Below are 19842 nucleotides of genomic sequence, written 5' to 3'. Positions count from 1 at the left end.
TACATTTTTAGGTATAAGGTGACCATACATCCCGAATTGGCCGGGACAGTCCCGGAGTTCCACCTTGTGTTCCGGGTATTTCTAAAAGCAATGTTTAGTTATCATCTTTTGTCCCGAATTGTTCCGGTTATTATGAAAACAAACAAACAAGTGCTAATATTTTCAAATTATTTATGAAGAAAATTGAATAGAATTTTCTTCATAATAAATTTGATATTAATTTTCATAGTACAAGGCTCAGAAGCGAAAGAAAACATTTAGATCGAAAAATGTAAGATATAATATAATGCCATAGATAAAGAAATACTACATATAATTGAATAATAAAGTTCTTATTAAAAGTCCGTAATTCTTATTAAAACATTTGATTAATATAAATATTTTATTGTATCTTTAAAGCACCCCATCTCCCCATCCCGGATTAGCATAACTAAAAATTGCCGTCAACGAACTGAATTTCACCATTCAATCAAAAATTGCTGGCGTTTTGGTGACATACCAATGATTCCGACTGGTCTTTCGTTTGACTTCAAACGATTGCAATTTCCAGTTCGCCTTGCGTTCGCAATAACAATTAACAAGTCGCAAGGCCGCTTAGTGTTTGCGGGATAAATTTCAAATAGATTATTTAGAAAATCATTGTTTTTCACATGGGCAGTTATACGTTGCCTGTTCACGAGTTGGAAAACCATCCGCTTTGTTTGTGTTAACGTCAGACCAAAAAACAAAAAATGTAGTTTACCAAAGAGCACTTCAATGAAACGGATAATTTGCGGATTCACTTTCATTTACTTAGATAAGTGCAACTAAAAAACACTTCATTTTTGTAATCGAAATAAATTCATTACTGTTGTATAATAAAATCAAATTTTTCCTTTTCCAATATAAAACAAACATAAAATTTCTTCATCTTTCTCGCGAAACTATCTGGTGGCGAAACGGAGTTCGTCGGGTTTGCTAGTATGTCCATAAATATTTATTTGCCTAAATTCTGGTCATTAAGCAATTAAACTACTAAATCGTGTGTTACGCATCTTTAAATTCTTTTAAACAATCAAATAGAAACTGTTCATCGGCCCGATTCCCATCGAGACGCCGAAGCCATAATTGGGGAAGACCGCCAAAGAGGCTGATCAATCTGGTCACGACGCGGCCTACCTTAGACATTATCTTTACGAAATTGATATGATAATTTAATATTTTTTATAATGTAGGCACACTCGAACCAGGAAAGAACTTGATGTATTGAGTTGTTTTGCTCCTCAATACTTCAAATCCATAAAAAGCTATATGGAATTGAATTACATTACAGTTGGTGAGGATTTGACCAAGTCTTTTCCATTTAACCTGGGACCCGTCAGGGTAGGGGGTACAATTATATGCATATAAATACCTGTATTTTATAATAACAGAGAGATTAGCAAAAATAAGAAGAGTAGAGGTTAGAGTAAAGGTCAATATATATTCAACTAAATTGATGTTTTATTCACCTTTCTTATGGTCTCGGGAAATTTATAGTTTACAGTCCACCTAATGTTTTATTAATCAGAGTGATCCCCACCATCAGTAATTGTAAAAAAATTAAAATGATAAAAATCATATGCAGCAGCTATAACAAAAATTTATTGAATTTAGAGATTTGATAATTTTGGAAGAGGAAAGTAAAGACAACACTATAATTGCTGCTAGATCTAACTTTATAATTTTATAATATTTATAAAATACCAAATATAAATAATTTGCTGCAGAACAATATAGAGCTTAACGCTAAAAGTGACACAACCCGAAAATAAAACGACATAAAAAGTATTTCATCATATATTGTACTTGCTCATTTAGACATTTTAAACTATTATATTGATGATTACTCCAGATGACTATTCCAGACTATTCAAATTCGAAGAACGTAGTAAGTCAAAATTTAATATATATATTAGGGTGGTCCTTAAAATGAACATTTTCGAATTTCCTTGCTCCCAAGGGCTCAAATGGTTCCAAATTGATAAAAAAACAATTAGCTGAAAGTTTTAGCTCTTAATATCAACTTCTAGATAGTGCGCTTTTCAATCAAACTTCGTATGGAAATAGCAGAAAAAATTTTGAAAATTGAAAAAAAAATTTTTTTAGTTATAACTTAGCGACAAATAAATTAAAAGTGAAGATTTGTGTCATTTTTTATTGAAAATTCGACGCTCTGCAATATTTTTTAAAAAAATTTCATGCTATTTCCATACAAAACTTTGATTGACTTGCGCTCTATCTAAAAGACAATATTAAGAGCTAAAACTTTCAGAGAATTGTTTTTTAACAATTTGGGACCATTTGAGCCCTTGGGAGCAAGGAAATTCAAAAAAGTCCATATTAAGGACCACCCTGATAAATATATATATATATATATATATATATATATATATATATATATATTATGATTTTTACTGTTGCAATATGTAAGATTCACTTTAAAAAAATGTTTTTAATTTCCGAGTCAGTGTAAACATTAACACCTATGAACTTCAGACACATCCATAAATCATTATATCTAATTTCGAAAACTTTATTGCATTTTAATTGAAATAACGGCATATCAACTAAGTACGTGCTCTCAAGAATAATAATGCATGTATAAATAGGTTTTCAATCATTATTTAGTAGCGAAGATACTTAACTGTTTTTGTGATTAGGTAAATATTTTCTTGTAAAAAGTCATTAACAGAAACTTCGTAATATTGTAGTAGCTCAATATTGGCGAATGACAATTTAAAAATAATGATGATAGATATTTTTAAAAGTAAGACATCAGTCTTGAAACTAGATAATAGATAATTAAGTCCAGATTTCATCAAATAAAACAAATATAGAGCAAATAAAACAAAACATAAGTGCTCCGTATATAAAAAACCAGTTTCAATAATACGGTGTATCTAGTGGGTATAAAGTCGATTTTTCAAAAGAGCTTTTTATTTGCCGGCATGCTGAGCTTCAATCAAATGCCGTGCTTGATTATATGCCATATTATTTCACACTAGTAAAACGCAAATTAATTCAGAAAAAAGTACATTATAGATAATTTGAAATTCATTCATTTGATACACAAAGTGGTAACATTATGTATTGTTTTTATGGATCAAGATTACTGGTTTGTTCTGGCATGCGTTTTTTGTTTATTAATTTTTGAACGAGTCATCTAGGTTATTATGAAATAATTTACATACGGGAACATCTGAAATATAGGCGTATGTGAGGAAGTGAGTAAGTAGATCGAGTGAATAAATTGAATAGATGAGTCACTAATGATTTTGATTACTATGATGATATGATTAAAAATCTCAATATCAAAAATGCATTGAGTGATAGTGGACTTTTTTTTTTTAATTTCAATAATTATTACAACTGCTAATTTATTAACATCAAGTAATATTGATAAATAATAATATAAATTTAAATAAATAAAAGAGCAAAGGATAAAATTTACATGAAAATAATATCCGTAATATGATTTAATGTAAAATATAAGCAAATAATAATAAAAATATGATTAATAAATAATATAAATAAAATTTCAGAATAATAAAATAATACTAGAAAAATAATAAAATATAACAAAATAACAATAATAGAAATAGTAAGATAATAATAATAATAATAATAATAGTAATAATAAAAGTGATAGTGGACTTGACATCAAACTTCAAACCAAAAGTTTGTATCACAATTACATATTCCCTAAAATATAGAGAAAAATAAAAAAAAATAGTTAAACATGCAGTTCAAGCAAAAAAGTAATAAGTAACGGATTTTTTAAGAGAAAAATGTGCAGAGAGTAGGAAATCATACTATACCATGATATAATTAAAGCTCATTTTAAGTCAGATCTTATTTATTGAAATTTCTGTTCAGATTTAGAAAAACCGTTCGTTTTTTAAGCACACGTTGTCATTAAATATTTATTCAAGATATAATTTTTTCTACGTTTTTTACATATGTTCAAAATCTCTATATTTGCAAACTTTTGATGGGTGAGTTCTAATTCAAATCCAGATTCCAAATTCATGATTTATGTTTTTCAGATACAACATATCTTCAATTTTCTTGAAATATTTTGATTCTGTATTTTCATTTCACTTGCAATAATTTTATTCAAAAAGAAATATGAAATTGAAACAATAAGTGTTTTATATGGTAATTTCAGCATAAATCCAAAAAATCAGTTGATCTTCTAACTTTCTTGTCAAACTTGCTACTAAAATACTCTTGAGAGCCGTTTGTATATTTTATTGCGCTTCGTATGTAGTTTTGCATTTAATGGTTTTCATAGCTCCAGCTATTTATCTTTCGCAAAAATATATTTTGCAAATTTTATTACTTCATATATGTATTTAAAAACCCATTGGATCAAGTCTCCCATGGAATATGATTCAAACATAATAATGGATTGCACGTCAATCATCCCGCATAACAAATACATATCTTTAATACATTATTCTACATTCGACTCATATACCATACCATCAAAATCTTATTTATTTTTCTGTTCTGAACATCTTTATTCTGATGCCGCCATGTAACTTGTAAGACCAATTTGACCTGCTGACATACTACATTTACTGACTAAACCCGTTCCTACCACAACGTATAATCAATCTGTCTGTTCGATGTAGATACGAACTAATTAATGATTTTTTTATTAATAAAATCTTTTCAATGACGAATTTTGAATGAATTAAATGAATATGAATTAAATACACTGCAATTAGTTATACTTTGCGCAAAATTTAATTTTATAGCGCGCATGTCCGGTTGAGGAATAATTTTTTGCAGGATATTTGTTTGGCGCTCACACGTTATTTACATGAAAACCATAGTTCTGCGCAAATAAACAAAATTTTTCATTTTTTTTACTTTGTAAATATTATTATATGCTTTTCGGAAAATTTAGTTTTAATTTTGTTTTTTAAATATGCTGCAAGAACTTTTAAAAATTCCGGATCTTTATTTTGCAACCCACTTTTAGCATTAATAAAATAAGCTTTAATTATATCATGGTACAGTATGATTTCCTCAATCAGCATCAGTAGTTGAATTTCCATTACTACAGACAACGATTTATTACTAGGTGCGAAATTCCAACACCAGGAAACACCAAAGACAAAAACATTGTTCTGATCGATATTCCATAACTTCATTCATAAAATGAGGCGAAGTGGAAGGTGTTGCACAAGATTACCGTAACCATGATACCATAAAATAACCATATTGAGCTTCTTTGAATAGAGATGACATGCGACAACCGACTCGCGGTCGTAATACCGGTACAGTTCAAGTTCATCCAATAGAAAATGCATCAGTTGCAGAGGAATTCTTAAACTCGGCCTCTTGACACGCAATATGCGCTGTTTATATTATATTATGTATACTGGAACACCGCACCATATAATTTACAGCACATTGTACTCTTTACGAGAATTTTCACTGTTTTTACAGATAAAAAATATGTGGTGGAGATGGTATTTAGAGACCTCCGTGCAATGTTTCGCGCAGACCTCCGCCACTGTTGGGGGGAGACATAGTTTATTTGGAAGATGGATTTGTAATCGATAGATTCTACTTAGACATATTCACAATAAGTTATGGACTCTAATTCTAATTTGATATTATATCATTATCAAAATTTAATTTGATATTATTGTTCGGACGCTTTTTCGTTTTATTATATTGGCCATGAAGGTGACAAACTTCAGGGCATTAAGCCTTACACGGAATGGTTGCTACCCCTGGTAGAGGTGGTAGCGGAGTGTTTTAATGGAACTAGTGGTTTCACTTCTAAAAGCCAAGTCCGCTTAACAACATGTAAATAACCAAACAATAAATATATCCTCTTTCATTATAACTTAGTAACAAATCAGTGATTGTAATTAGAACTGCAACAAATACATAATACACAAACAAATCAGTGTTTAATACAGTCCACAGCTACAAGAGTTAAATTATAAACCGACAACCTGAATTATAGAAGGAGAGTTTTAATAAATTCTATAACTACGTTCATAAAGTACAATTTTATTACCAAAATCTACTTTATACCGCAAAATTTTACGGCATGATCCTCCATTACCATCGACTACTAATATAATCCATTGATTATATTAATTTTCCACTGGGTAAGCATCTTCAGCTTTATAGCCACTTATTGAAAAATGCCATTGGCAATGACACATGAAATTGAACAGGTGATCTACTTTCTGTCAATCACGGTATTCGAGTCACATAAATTAGTTCGATGTCATGTAGCGTAAATCTTCGTGGCTACTTAATATGTATGGCGCGAGGCTTTTGTCGTTTTCTCTTGATAACGGTTCAAAACGGTACATTGCCTAATAAACCTTATCTAAACGACGATTTACATTTTGAATCGCAAGATGATTATCAGAAGCAAAGAAGATGCAATGTTAAAATGAAACTAGTGGTGCATGGCATCGTGCCTTAAAGCAAATTGCTGGGTCTTCCCGTACCAAAAATTATTTTTTTTTATAAAAATTTCCATTTTAGACAATTATATAATTGTGTAAAAGTAAAAATTTAATACTATATATTTTTTGCTGCTTAAATACTATTGACATCATTGATATATTTTGCACTCTAAAGTATTGTTATTTCAGGCTATGGAAAAAAACAGATTAAATGTATTTCATTTCGTGTGTTTTTAGGTATGTGTATTCCTGATTGCCGTCATTCACGACCAAAGATTGTCGTAGTTAGAAATATGACCCCTTACTATTCAATAAATTATACATTGGAGCTATTCACACTTGAACACAATTTCATTGTTCTGTATCTTTGAAGTAATATTTTTGTATTCTCTGGAAAAAAAATGTATACCTAAAAGGTCGTAAAACAGCATGTGAGACGAGAAAGCGACAGCTTCCTTCCCAAAGCAAAAACGCAGTAACTGATTTAGTACCAGTTTAGGGAAGTCGGATATGACAAATCCGACGAGACAACTCCACTCGGATTCACTCCGAGGGAGGAGTTGTATCGGAGTGATAACTCCGGAGTGAGTTACCCATCTCTAATTTCCACACACTAATATTTAAACACATCTTCCATTTCTTATGAGATTTTAATTATCTCGTATCCCCAGCATACGATCATTAACTAGTTTTGTAGTACCTACTTGCCATAAGATTGTTAATTAGTCTATGTTGATTATATATAAATATTTAACTATGGAATTTTCTCCAGAGGAAATGATAGTGTCAATGATACCGATGTCAATTACTGAAGGTGGATTAGATGATCGTATCGCGATTTACAACATAACTTGTCGCATCTGCAAACCTGTACCATTTCAATTATTATACAGAGTTAATTAGCAGGATTGCCTATTCGTAGTAAGGGAGTTGGAACTGAAGGATAAAAGTTTCTGAAATTTGTTTAAATATATTTATGAAGACTTAATGCTTTGCATTTAATAAATTTGCACCTGACAAATAAGCTCAGTCTTTGGCATGTTAATTAATTAGCTGTACCTTTTATGATGTACCAACTTTAAGCAATGTGCAAAATTCATAAATTTCATATAAAATGGCACCACATTATGTTTCACAATAATTATTATATTGAGTTATGTGGACTTATATAATCAGATCAACACCTAGAAAAATAGTATAAAAAATTTAAGTTGAAATTCAGAAATATTATTAACAAGTGTGGTCAAAAATGTGGTGACGCTCAGATCATTTTAGTTGTTCATTTTTTTTAATATTAAATTTCTACGTTTAAATTTATAATTTTTATTTATCTTGATATTAGCAACTCATGCTGGTATTGTTTCGATATTATTTTCACAATACTGATATAATTATCAAATAATCCATTATCCCATTTAAAAGATGTCTTCTGGAATGTGATTTCGCTCATCATTAACCACGATAATGGATTTGAAATCTTAATTGGCATTAGCTTTGATTAATTATAATCAGCAAAGTCATTTAAGATATTAATGAAAACAAATCGATTGTAAACTATGTGACAGAATCTTTATAGAACGCGATGGGAATATTAATGAAGGCAATTTGTCTAATAATAGGATCATTGTTACACTTCATTTAATAATGTAATAGTGATCAATGAAATAATATCGTAGTAAGATAATTTATATGCCAATCAATATTATACAATTAACAATATATTCTGCTTAATCATTTATTCTCATTAGTTGTGATAAAAAATATGAAAGTGACGAGACAAATCAATGGTTCACTAAAAGTTAATTTATTAATTAACAAATTTAGTTTAATGGAATAAATTTTAGTTCAATAAGAAACCAATATGTAAAATTGGGCGCAAATGAAATTTAATAGTAATTTATAATAATAAATTTTAAAGTTCATGGAACAAAAAATAAATTGGGAAATTCGTTGAAAGTTATATATGGATATTTTAAAAGCAAAAGTATGTTGAAGGTGTTGTTTGAACGGTGTTATTTCGTGTTATTTATCTAGGTATTCATCTGTTTATATAAAAATTCCATTGCACTTTTTATATATTTGAACAGCAATGAGAACTATTTGTTTTAATGACTGTTGTGATGTAATTTCTCAACCTAGTGATATTAGAAGGTTCTTTGTGATGAGATTGATATTAGATTTTTTGTTTAATAGTAATTTTTTTGAAATTATAAAATCAATTTTCTTGAAAATGATATATAATTAGGGCGGTCCTTAATATTGTTATTTATAATTGTTTTCGAATTTCCTTGCTTGCAGGAAAAAAATCTCTGTAAGTTTTATCTCTTAGTATTAACTGTAAGATATTCCGCACACCAACCAAAGTTTCCTTTCCTTTCCAAAGCTAGTTCTTCCTAAGTAAATACTTATTTTATAAAATATATCAAATTTTTGTTGTGAATTTTTTATTTATGGTCAAAATAAGCATATACAATGTTATTCTCAAAATTTTGATTGACTGGTCACTAAGTTATAAAAAGGAAGAAAAAAAAATCTACAATTTTACCCATGTTGGATGGGAAGCATTTGAATCTCTGGGAGCAAAAAAATTCCAAAATATCCAGATTAAGGACCACCGCAATATATAACTGACCGAAGTGGGTAGTGGGGAAACTGTGGTGAAGAAACCAAACACTTTATTGCAACTATATTGCACAAAAAAACAATTAAAATACTCAAATAAAAAAGCATAATGTGTTTCCATGGATGGCATATGAGTTTTGCAATTTTTTATTGAAGTTGATAATAGTAGGCAAGGTTCAGCGGGTTAATAATTTATATATGAAATATAGTGTTAGTATCAGGTCATTGATATGTCCATTCCTCCTCGGTTTATAACGTTTTATAAGTGTTTTATAAAACCAAGTGCATTGGTCGTGCGACAACCTTTCGCGTTTTCTCGCCGAGTTTGTGCATTTCTCATCTTTAATTCGCTCTAATCTTCCATCATCTCAAGAACAGGTAATGTGGTACTGAGAGTGACATTATATGCGTAAATACCTTGGGATATCTTCCCATAGTTGGATGTAGTTATCTAATAAGCACCAAGGCACTGCACTGTTAATGTTTACCGATATAGTAATTTCAAGTATTGTTTTCGAAACGATGAGACACGTCTACGTGTGCCAGGCTCTGGCTTTTTGAAACGGTATAATTTGTAGAGAACAATTATTTAAAAATATGCATATGCATATAAATATATATATATATATATATATATATAAGTTAGTCAGCATTCATTTGAAATACTGACTTTAGTATCTCACCAAGAAATTCATTAAAATTCTGTGTAAATACTGAATATCCAATAAAAATTGAGGGCAACTATGATTCTATTTCGGCTAGCTTATTACCAAATAAATATTTTAAATAAATATTGTTTTGAACAAAAATGCGCGTATATGATTGTATACGACAATATTGTGTAATTTAATATGAAATTATTTTAATAGTGCTGTTAATTACAAGAGTGATGTAATAGAGCTAAACTAGCAATATTTTCTAAGTATTGATGAGACATTTATCTCAATATCTTAAACAATTATGATTTATGAGAGTTATACATGCTCTTTACATGAGAGCAATAATAACTAGTCAAATAGAGTTATTTATTGCTAAACTTATCTCAAAATCATTAAATCACATACTGTGTAAATTCCCATGAAATTTGCTTAATATGAATAGTTCTATTTTTATGAGTGAAATCATCATATCAACAGACAAATTCAATTAAAAATTTTTAAATTATTTTAGACTGTTTGAAACTCAGATCGGTAATAAAATTGGTAGATTTATCTGGTAGGTAGATTAATCTATTAAATATTTTTCTATTTTTTTCTTTGCGGCAAAACAGTCAATCTAGTAGTTCATAGAAATTAGTACAAAATTAATGAATCAAATTTCAATCAGTATGTTTTAAAAATATTAGCCCGCAAACAACAAAATCCTGGAGCATGTACCTTGTAAAAAATCAAACTAATCTCATTTGTTTTATGAATTGATTTACGATCCAGGAATTATTCAACATTAATCATCCGAGCACATCAATCATAAAACAATTTTATGTCTTACTCGATTTTGTTAAAGTTTCATTACTTCTTCAGTTACGATTTAATTCATTAAGACTTACATATTAATTAATCAATTATCATTTCATAGCAAATTATTCCAAGTTAGTCACGCCATTTATATAATAGAATTAACTATCGTGATGATAGTTATTGCGTTAAAGTGCAAATAACATAAATAAAAAAATAATTAAGCCAGACAGTTCATTCTTGTGTGATCATTAGAATCGTAATACGGATTTTTTTGTGAATTACTAATAAGATATATTATTAAAAAGGAATTTCATTATGTTCCGAGATGTAATTGTTGGCATCGGTGTCAAAACAGACGTGAGAAATTCTCAGACTTCCATTGTTTGGGTAAATACTTCAGAAAGGAGCGCTCTGAGGCCATTACGAAGGAAAGAGGAAGAACAAGCCAATGTAAAACGAGATTTTCAAATAATAGACGAGATAAAATTACTTCTAGTTACGATTTAATTAATTAAATATGTTGGGCTCCCCGGTTAGAACTATGGAATAAAAGGTTCGATGCCGGCCTGATGTCAAGCAGCAGTTACAGCGATTATCACTTGTAAATATAGATACCAAGAGACAATTGTCATAGACACAAATTGTAGAGTTCCAATAATAAATTCATCACATAGAGTTTAAACTAGTGGGGTGTATGGCATCGTGCCTTAAGGCGAATTGCTGCAACTTCCCGTACCGTAACAAAATGTTCAAGGAATTTTGAATGTTTTCAAATAAATTATTATAAATAAATATTGTAACATTGTCTAATATTTATAAGAATTATATAAACTGAATTGCAAAGTTGAAATTATTTGTTAAAAGTATATAAGAACTATAGTCAGAATTAAAAATAAAATTTGAATTATTTTCTATATACAAAAAAAATTTTTTTTGGAAAAAAAAAAGTTGAAACAAAATTTTTTTTCCTAAATCAATTATTTTGTTAAGACAAGCAGAAAGTTCTTTGAATCATTTCAATCGGACGCTTAGTTCACTCAAAAATTGCCATTTTTTACACATTTAGCTCCGTATTTTCGAAATGGCTGGTCCTGCCTTTGCCAAAAACTAATTAACACTTCTCCCAATCTTTACTAATTGAATGTTTTTTAGATCATACAAATCGGATGCTCCGTTCACTCAAAAACTCGATTTCTATTTTCTGCACTCTTTGCTCTTTATCTCCGTAACTGCTCGACCTGCCTTTGCCAAAAACTAATCAGCACATCTCCCTATCAATAAGAATCGAAAGTTTTTTGAACCATTCAAATCGGTTGATCCGTACGCCCGAAAACGTGACTGAAAATTTGTATCCATACATACATACACACACACACATCCATTTTTTCTGAGGTATGCTTAAATGTTCAGAAACCTTCAAAACGTCGAGAAATGTAAAAAATTTCAATTTTTATTTTCGGCCCCAATAACTTACCACGGGAAGTTAACAAGTGTCGTTCAAGAAGTTAGAACAAACTGACTAGTATTAATCTAATTATAATTGAAAAATTGAATCCTTTATATGCTTTTTCTTGAACAAATTGCTAAAAAATATTTCTTGACTTTTATGCTTGTATATTTGGTCTTCATTTGTATGAAGGTAATAAAAAATGAAAACAATTGTATATCGTAATACAAATAAACGGACAGAAGAGCCAAATGGTCATCGAATATGCAAAAGATCAAAATCGGAATCGGATCAGAACAGAAATTCTGGGAGAACTAAAAAAATCCTACTTCAAAAAAGCGTTTAGATATTGAAATATTTCCATTAATATTTACCATTTAATTCCAATTTAAAAAGGCAAAAACAATCATCAACATATCCGTGATCCGTGTCACTAATTAACAGAACATAAGAATATTTTGTCCAATTTTTTCTCGAGTTTGCTTTATAGCTTCACACCTTCTCGTTAAACCGCACGCCTATAACTTCCTCTTTCGTGAGTTCGTACAATGAGAAATAAAAAGTTTGGTCGTAATTTACCTGTAATAGGCAAAACGTTAATTGGAATGTTTTTGTGTACAGTAAAATTCAATGACCCGTCGAAATAGCGGTTTTTGATATATTTAGTGTACACAGTTACACAAGACGAAACATTATTAGCCAAGGCGGGGAGGTGGAGTCGCTCGCCTATCTTTCCTAATTTTATATGCAAATATGAACTATGTGAGTTATTTATTGTTCTAATAATTAACACTTTATGAACTTATAGCCATTTTTTGCAAGGACATCGTGAACTCAATATAAAGACGTTTTTTCACTTGTATTATTGATGCTGAATCGATGTGTATAATAAACAATGCTCAAAAACTCTGTTATTACGTTTTTAAAAGAAACATGTTGGTTCACGGGTAGCACAACTTTGAGAATCAAGCATCAAAAATGTTTTATTTTTCATAACTTTATCTTTTTTGCACATTTATTTTAAAGCACATTCACCAATAACTAAGTGCCATGTTCAATATATTTGATTTTATTTTTTCTAATTTATCAACTTAATTTTTCTTTCCATAGTCGTATACTATTTTTTTCTTATTTTTGAGCAGCCTCCTAAACTTTGCTTTTTTAGAAGACCTCTTAACGCTTGGTCCATAAATTAATCAACTTCGTTTTTCTTTCCATAGTCGTATACCATTTTTGACTTATTTTTGAGCAGCAAACAGAATTTAACAGTTTTTGTGCTTTTGTGATAAAACAGTTGGTCCATCAATATTTGATCTTTATTTATTATTAGATTTTCTCTAATTCAGATAATATAGTTTTAATTTGATGTAGCAAAGCTGAATCATATTTTGATCTATATTTTAAATTGGAAATAGATATCACCACTGATATCTTGGTAGTCCGTGATAGGTATCGGATTTGGAACCTTCTGATTGCAAGTCCAAAGCTCTTACCACCAGATTACGGAGAAGCGCCTGTCATAAATTTTGTTAACAATATTCAATATTTTGAATTTTTCATTTAATAATGAATAAGTGTATAATCACTGAAATAGCACAGGCCTTAAATGGTTATTAGATATACTGTACTTCAGTAACAAAATATTTGGAAGTAATTAAGTTTAACGATAGGTAGAAAATAAAATAGCATTTATTACTGATCGTTCTATATTAGCAAAAACCGTTTAACCCTCCGTCGGTCGGATATTTTTTCACCTTCGAACGGTCGGAAAGTCTGGCTGGACCACCATTCATTTTACATGCATTTATATGGGATAAATAGTTTTTGGTGTCTTATGTATTAACGATTATATAAAAAAATTAAGAAATATAAAAAAAATCGTTGCTTTTTTTGTTAATTTTTCTGTTTTAAATCAATGAAAAACAATATATATTCTTTTTCGACGCCTTTGAAATGAATGTGTGCATTACTAATCCGGTTTTCAGTGTTTGCGATTACCAATAAGTTTGGTAGGTTTTCAAGGAACTCTCGTCATGAAAATACTAACATTCATGGTAGAACATATAGCAAAGAATATAAACAACGCAGTTTGAATAGAAAATACCATGAAAAAAGACAAAATACTGGTTTACATATATCAAAAAGCGTATATTTCATACAAAATGTATGGGTGGTCTAGACAGACCTTTCCGACCGTTCGAAGTATAAAAAAGTTAATATCCTTATAATTATCCTTCTGTACATTTTTTCGTCCTGATTTTTTCATTGATCGACAGCTAATGAAATTTTAGAAAAAGTCAAGAAATTTCAAGTCGATAGGATTACTAGAAGTATTTTTGTTTTTTAATTGAAGTCGAAAAAAGTCTGGCCAGACCACGCCGACCGACGGAGGGTTAAAGCTTTGCAAAACTTCATCCAAGCTCGTTTAAATTCCTTGAGCTTGAGCTTCACATTAAAATACCTCAAACATTTAGGCCAGTGTTTAATTAATTACAGCAAATTATATAGCATTTAAATAATTAAATACATATCATATATGGTCATACCATTTAAAATACGTATTTTATCATATTTTTTATGCAAATCTCCGTTCATTAAATCTCTGTGATGTACCGCACGCAAGATGCCTCACGCGTTGAATCAAGTTTATAATCGGTCGCTATTATAACCATATAGTTTTTGATAGAAGCACTTAAGATGTTAAGATTGAAAAACTAGATTTTATAGAACATAACTGTCTATTAATAATATGGGAATAACTTAATTTACATTTTATAGCAATTCCCACATTATGAAGCAGTCTAATCCAAAGCTATGGTAATTTGATCTAAACAAAATATTATGATTTTTTTTAGAACTTGTTTGGATTTAATTAAAAATTGTTCCCATTCATTTTTTTTAATTTTTATACCGTTAAGAATATTTAAATATGGAGCTAGCAAATTTAATGGCTTATTTAATTGATATAAATAGGTGTTTGATATCTAATATAAAAACACAACAAAGAACGCGAAAAGGTTGACGACTACTTGTTTTGGAAAATCACTTTGTATTTAATTATGTTTCTTGATTAATTTCTTCAATTAGTTAAGTATTGTTTCAAATAATTCTGAAATTTATCTATATTTTACTTACTAGAATAGCAAAGATCAACGTGATCATCTTAGTAACTATAACAATTAATTTGATTTTATCTTTGTCCACAGATCCTTCAAGATGCTCCACAAAAGGAAAGTGCTTCTAGCCCTGTTCTGCGTCTTAAGCATAGTTGCAGGCCTCGGGGGTGATGATAAATTTCTGAAGAAATATGCCATGATGAAGGTATAATCGAATATACAATTAGTGATATAAACTAATCACGTTTCAAAAAAAATCAATGAAAATATTACAGAGATATAACAACTTGGCCATTTTGGGATACTGGGCAAACTATTATTATAGTACGAAAAGCTGTGTTCCGAGATAATAATATTTAATCATTTTTAATTATTCATCGTTGTTAACATACTTGTTAACTTCCCGTAGGGCAAGTTATAGTAATCGCAAAAAAATCGAAAATGAACATGTTTATATATCATTACGTTTCAACGGTTTCTGAATATTTTTGCATACCTTAGAAAAAGTGGATGTATGTGCGTGTGTGTGTATGTGTGTGTTTGTGTGTGTGCGGATACAAATTTTCGTCGACGATTTCGGGAACACCGATCAATCGGTTTGAATAATTCAAAAAACATTCGATTCGTATTGATAAGGAGACGTGCTGATTAGTTTTTTAACGGCTAAACCGTTCCGAAGATACGGAGCAAAAAGTGCCAAAAATGGTAACTCAGTTTTTAGAAGAACGGAGTGTTCGATTTGAATAATACAAAAAGCATTTTACTCGTATTGACAAGATAAAGAATTGATCCAATTTTGATGAAGGCAGGTCTAGCGGTTTCGGAGATCTAATGAAAAAAGTAAAAAAAATGCCATTTGGCGGTCAAAAATGAACATTAGACATACGAGTATGCACATCAAATTATAAGATATTTTATAGAGATTTTAACAATAAGTATAAATTTTGTTTACATTCCTATGATGATCACCATTTGTGAAAAAACTTTATAATTTTTATTCCTTTCCAACAGTCATGAATAAAATAGTATTAATACGTTTTCATTTTATTTATCTGATTGAAGTCAATTTGCTTAAGAAAAACGTTTCCAAAAATAATATGAACTTTAAGGATTTTGATGACAGCTCTTGTAAAAATTAATGCATTTTTATCTTCGAATCAAAAAAGCAGATTAAACTTTTACTTGAATCGTAATTTAAAAGAACTCCCTTGATATACTATATTACACATGTCACAAAAATGCTATATGTAATACCTACTCATATATATTAATGTACATGTGCATCTTTAATGGTGAGAGCAATTGAGCATAATTATCTCAAAATACTATCGTTTATTAAAATTTGCCGGATGATCCATTCCATTGTCCCCACATTCAGGAGCATGATAATCAATAATCCGCTTTTTGAAATTTGCCAGTAACATAATCACTTCTGGACTTAGAAATTTAAGATTGCAGTATGCAGACTATAACCATACCTCAGGAATCTGTAACGCTACAAAATATTATTGCAGTTTGATATCAGTTTCTCCCATACATTATACAGCATTATTTGGTTTTATTTTTTTATATCATTGATATTCTCATCCGTCATCATCCACCATCATTAAATTTGGGTTTAATTTGTAATTTTGGACTAAGTTTAGTATTACTTGATTCCAGATTTATGAAAGCTGTTTCGGCCCCGAAGTAATTAAGCAAGTTCGAGCTGAAATGAAAGCAGCCTGTGCCAAATGTGCTCCAGCTTCAATTCCATCATCAACTCCGGATTTATCAATGTTTCAAACAAATCAACTGAAATTGCATAGCTCTTCGGCGCCGAGCATGGATTCACAGCAAGAAGAACAATCAAGACCGATTCAACCAAACATAGACCAAGAGAAATTGCAACAGGCTATTATGTCTTTCAAACAGGTAATAAACAATTGTAATAAGTTTTCATAAGGTTGTAATGCCATGTATTGAAATAAGAATGAAAAGAAAATTGAATGAAACCTAAGAATATTTAATTTGTTATCCCATTTCAAAGGCTTTCGTTCGCTGATTTTTTGAAATCTTGAATGCATGCGCAAAATTAAATACAATGAATAATGGATAGCAATAATAATGTAATGTTATGCATAATATTGTCGTAAATTTTGATTACGTAATTCTTCCAATAAGACTATCAAAGTCTAATGCAAATATTTAATTTTTAGCAAAGTCCATTGTTCCAAGCCCAGATGCAAAACAATATGCAAAGGCCCCAACATTATCCAAGTCCTTTGCCTTTGTATCATCACAGCCCATGGGGCGCTCCTCTATATGCACCACAACCATGGTCAGGACCTATTCCAGCTCCATTCGCAAGTCCATACTCAGCTCAACCGATTCCTGGACCCCAGTACTACCCGCAGGCATATTATCCAGGAGCCGGCAGGATCTCGGTATATTTTAATAATATCATATTACATTGTAAAGTATTATTGACAATAAGAAAGTTAACAATTTGAATTAAATAAATTAATCTACATAAAAAAGTCAATGAAAAAAGTAAAGCCAAATACTGCGCCTAATTTCTATCGACAAGCGTAACGCAAATGTGAAGAGATATCAAAACAAACAGATAACAGCAACATTTTAGGTTTCTCATATTATGAAAATGATAATGATAATTATCAAATGATACCATTTATAGAAAAGCCCTGGTCAAATCTTGATCAATGAGAACGCCTTAATTATTTATCAAAAAACTGAAAAGAATAATGAATCAACAGGGCCGTTACGAATAACTTAAGGGGGTATTCTAGTGTAGAGCGATGAATTTTAGCTCATTTTTAAAGTGTCGTAAAAGAAAGCAATGAATGTTTTTACTATCCATTTTTTTACCACTTGTTTATTAATATTATTAAAATACAAAACAAAAATTAAAAAATAAAAAAGTTGAAAATTGTAAAAACTGGCAGCTGATGAAGTGGGTGGTCTCAAAAAATTGGCACCTCAGTCTTGACATGATTTCAGCCCTCCTAGCCATCGGAAATGCAAAAAATAAAAAGATTATTAATCTACAATGATGTCGCAATCGCCCGAACTAGCGATGAGTGAAAAATTATTTTTTTTACAAATTGGCGACTGTTTGAAAAAAAGTGTTTTTTTTCACTGTTTTTTTGAGTTTCTCGAATTTTTTAAAAATAGTAAGAATTGGAATTTGGTGATAATCCTAGTTCGGGCTATAGATAGATCTATAAACAAGACTCTCTGAACATTTCAAGTGAATCGGTCGATTAAAACTCGAAAAATCGTGTCAACAGTACTGAAAAAGTCTGTTCTGAGAAAAACGCATTTAAAGTTTTGCGTAAAGCCAAACCAGTATGGAGACCGAGTCAGTAAAATGCCTATATCTCCGAAAATAATTCAAATTTTCAAAAACCTTCTCGTACCCATATTCTTAGATAGTTAAACTTTGAAAATATGAAATAAAAAAAAATCGATTTTTTTGAACTTCTACACTAGAATACCCCCTTAAGCACTTTTAGAAAAATACAATAAACTTTCAATTCCTTTGATACAGAAAGAACTTACTTAAATGATAAATGGCTTGTTAATTTTTCTATTTCAATATCGAACTAATTTAAAAATTAAATAAATGCCAAATTAATATAAAATCTTAATTAATTATCAATTTCCCTGAAGAGAATAATGAATCAACTGAGCGATTATAAATAATTAAAAAAAATCGTAAAGTAAATGATTTTTTTTATCTAAGTTTAGTACAGATCTTCGAATTATATTATCACCAGATAAATTATAAAAATTCCTTAATGATTTATCAAAAAACTGAAGAGTATAATGAATCAACAAGGTCATTACAAATAACATAAATAAATTGTTATTTATACTATGTCAGTAGTAAATGACCAAAAGCTATCATTAAGTTAGAGTAAAAATAAATTCTTCTAAGATAATTCTTAATATATTATAATAATTGATTAAATACCGGTTTTTATTATCAATTAATTTGAAAATTAGAAAAATCCACCATTATATACTTATTTAATTATTTTACCCTATTTGGGCTAGATAAGAGCAACAGTTCTAATAATTTCTTCCCCAGCGCGATATGGACTACCGCGATAGACAACACGAAGTTTTAGCGGCGTCCCGGGTTGCGCAATCGGCTGCCGTCAGCGCAGGAGCACATAATATTACTTGTGTCATGCAAGAATTGGGCTACTTGGACGAAAACTTGGAACCAAATGTTGAAAAGATTGCACGTCGCATATCTGGACTGCCTGTGCACAGAGACTTGAAGGAAGACATGTTGGAAGGACTCGACTACTGTCAGAAATTCTCGGTAATAATAATAAGAAATATTTGTAAATAGCATTTTGCATTAAGGCAAGATGCATGAAATTCTCAATAAGAATTGAGATTTAGAAATTTAGGCAATATGATCTACTATTATTTGAAAAATATAATTTTCGCGTTCACTGAAAAATAATCGATACGATTACCAATTGAGGTCTTTCAAACATATTCATATCTGTAATTGTATAAATTAAAATAATTTGTTTACCTATCTCATTTCATCAATTTCGGGTTCGGATAATTTTATTTAAGTGACGTCGAGTCAACTGTAACCAGTAGTACCTACAGAACACGGAACCAACATATGAACGAAAGACATAAATTTTCATTAGAATCGCATAAGCGCGCGACGAAATTCTAAACTTTGGCGAATTTTTATAATTTAA

The 19842-nt window shown here is 29.9% G+C and overlaps 1 protein-coding gene across 1 annotated transcript; it reads left to right on the top strand.

Annotated features, from left to right (window-relative positions):
* Positions 1-16885: 16885 nt before the first annotated feature.
* On the top strand, positions 16886-19472 carry LOC113370145. The gene is made up of 3 exons (XM_026610811.1): positions 16886-17023; positions 17308-17535; positions 19203-19472. The coding sequence occupies exons 1-3, from the start codon at positions 16886-16888 to the stop codon at positions 19470-19472; spliced, it is 636 nt and encodes a 211-aa protein (XP_026466596.1).
* The last annotated feature ends 370 nt before the right edge of the window (positions 19473-19842 follow it).

The sequence above is a fragment of the Ctenocephalides felis genome, unplaced genomic scaffold, assembly GCF_003426905.1.
Source record: "Ctenocephalides felis isolate EL2017-DRISC unplaced genomic scaffold, ASM342690v1 CF-g0.4_SCAFFOLD_01492, whole genome shotgun sequence".
In the NCBI taxonomy this organism is placed as follows: domain Eukaryota; kingdom Metazoa; phylum Arthropoda; class Insecta; order Siphonaptera; family Pulicidae; genus Ctenocephalides; species Ctenocephalides felis.
Note: the sequence above shows the minus strand (reverse complement) of the source record. Positions and strands in the feature narration are given on the sequence as shown.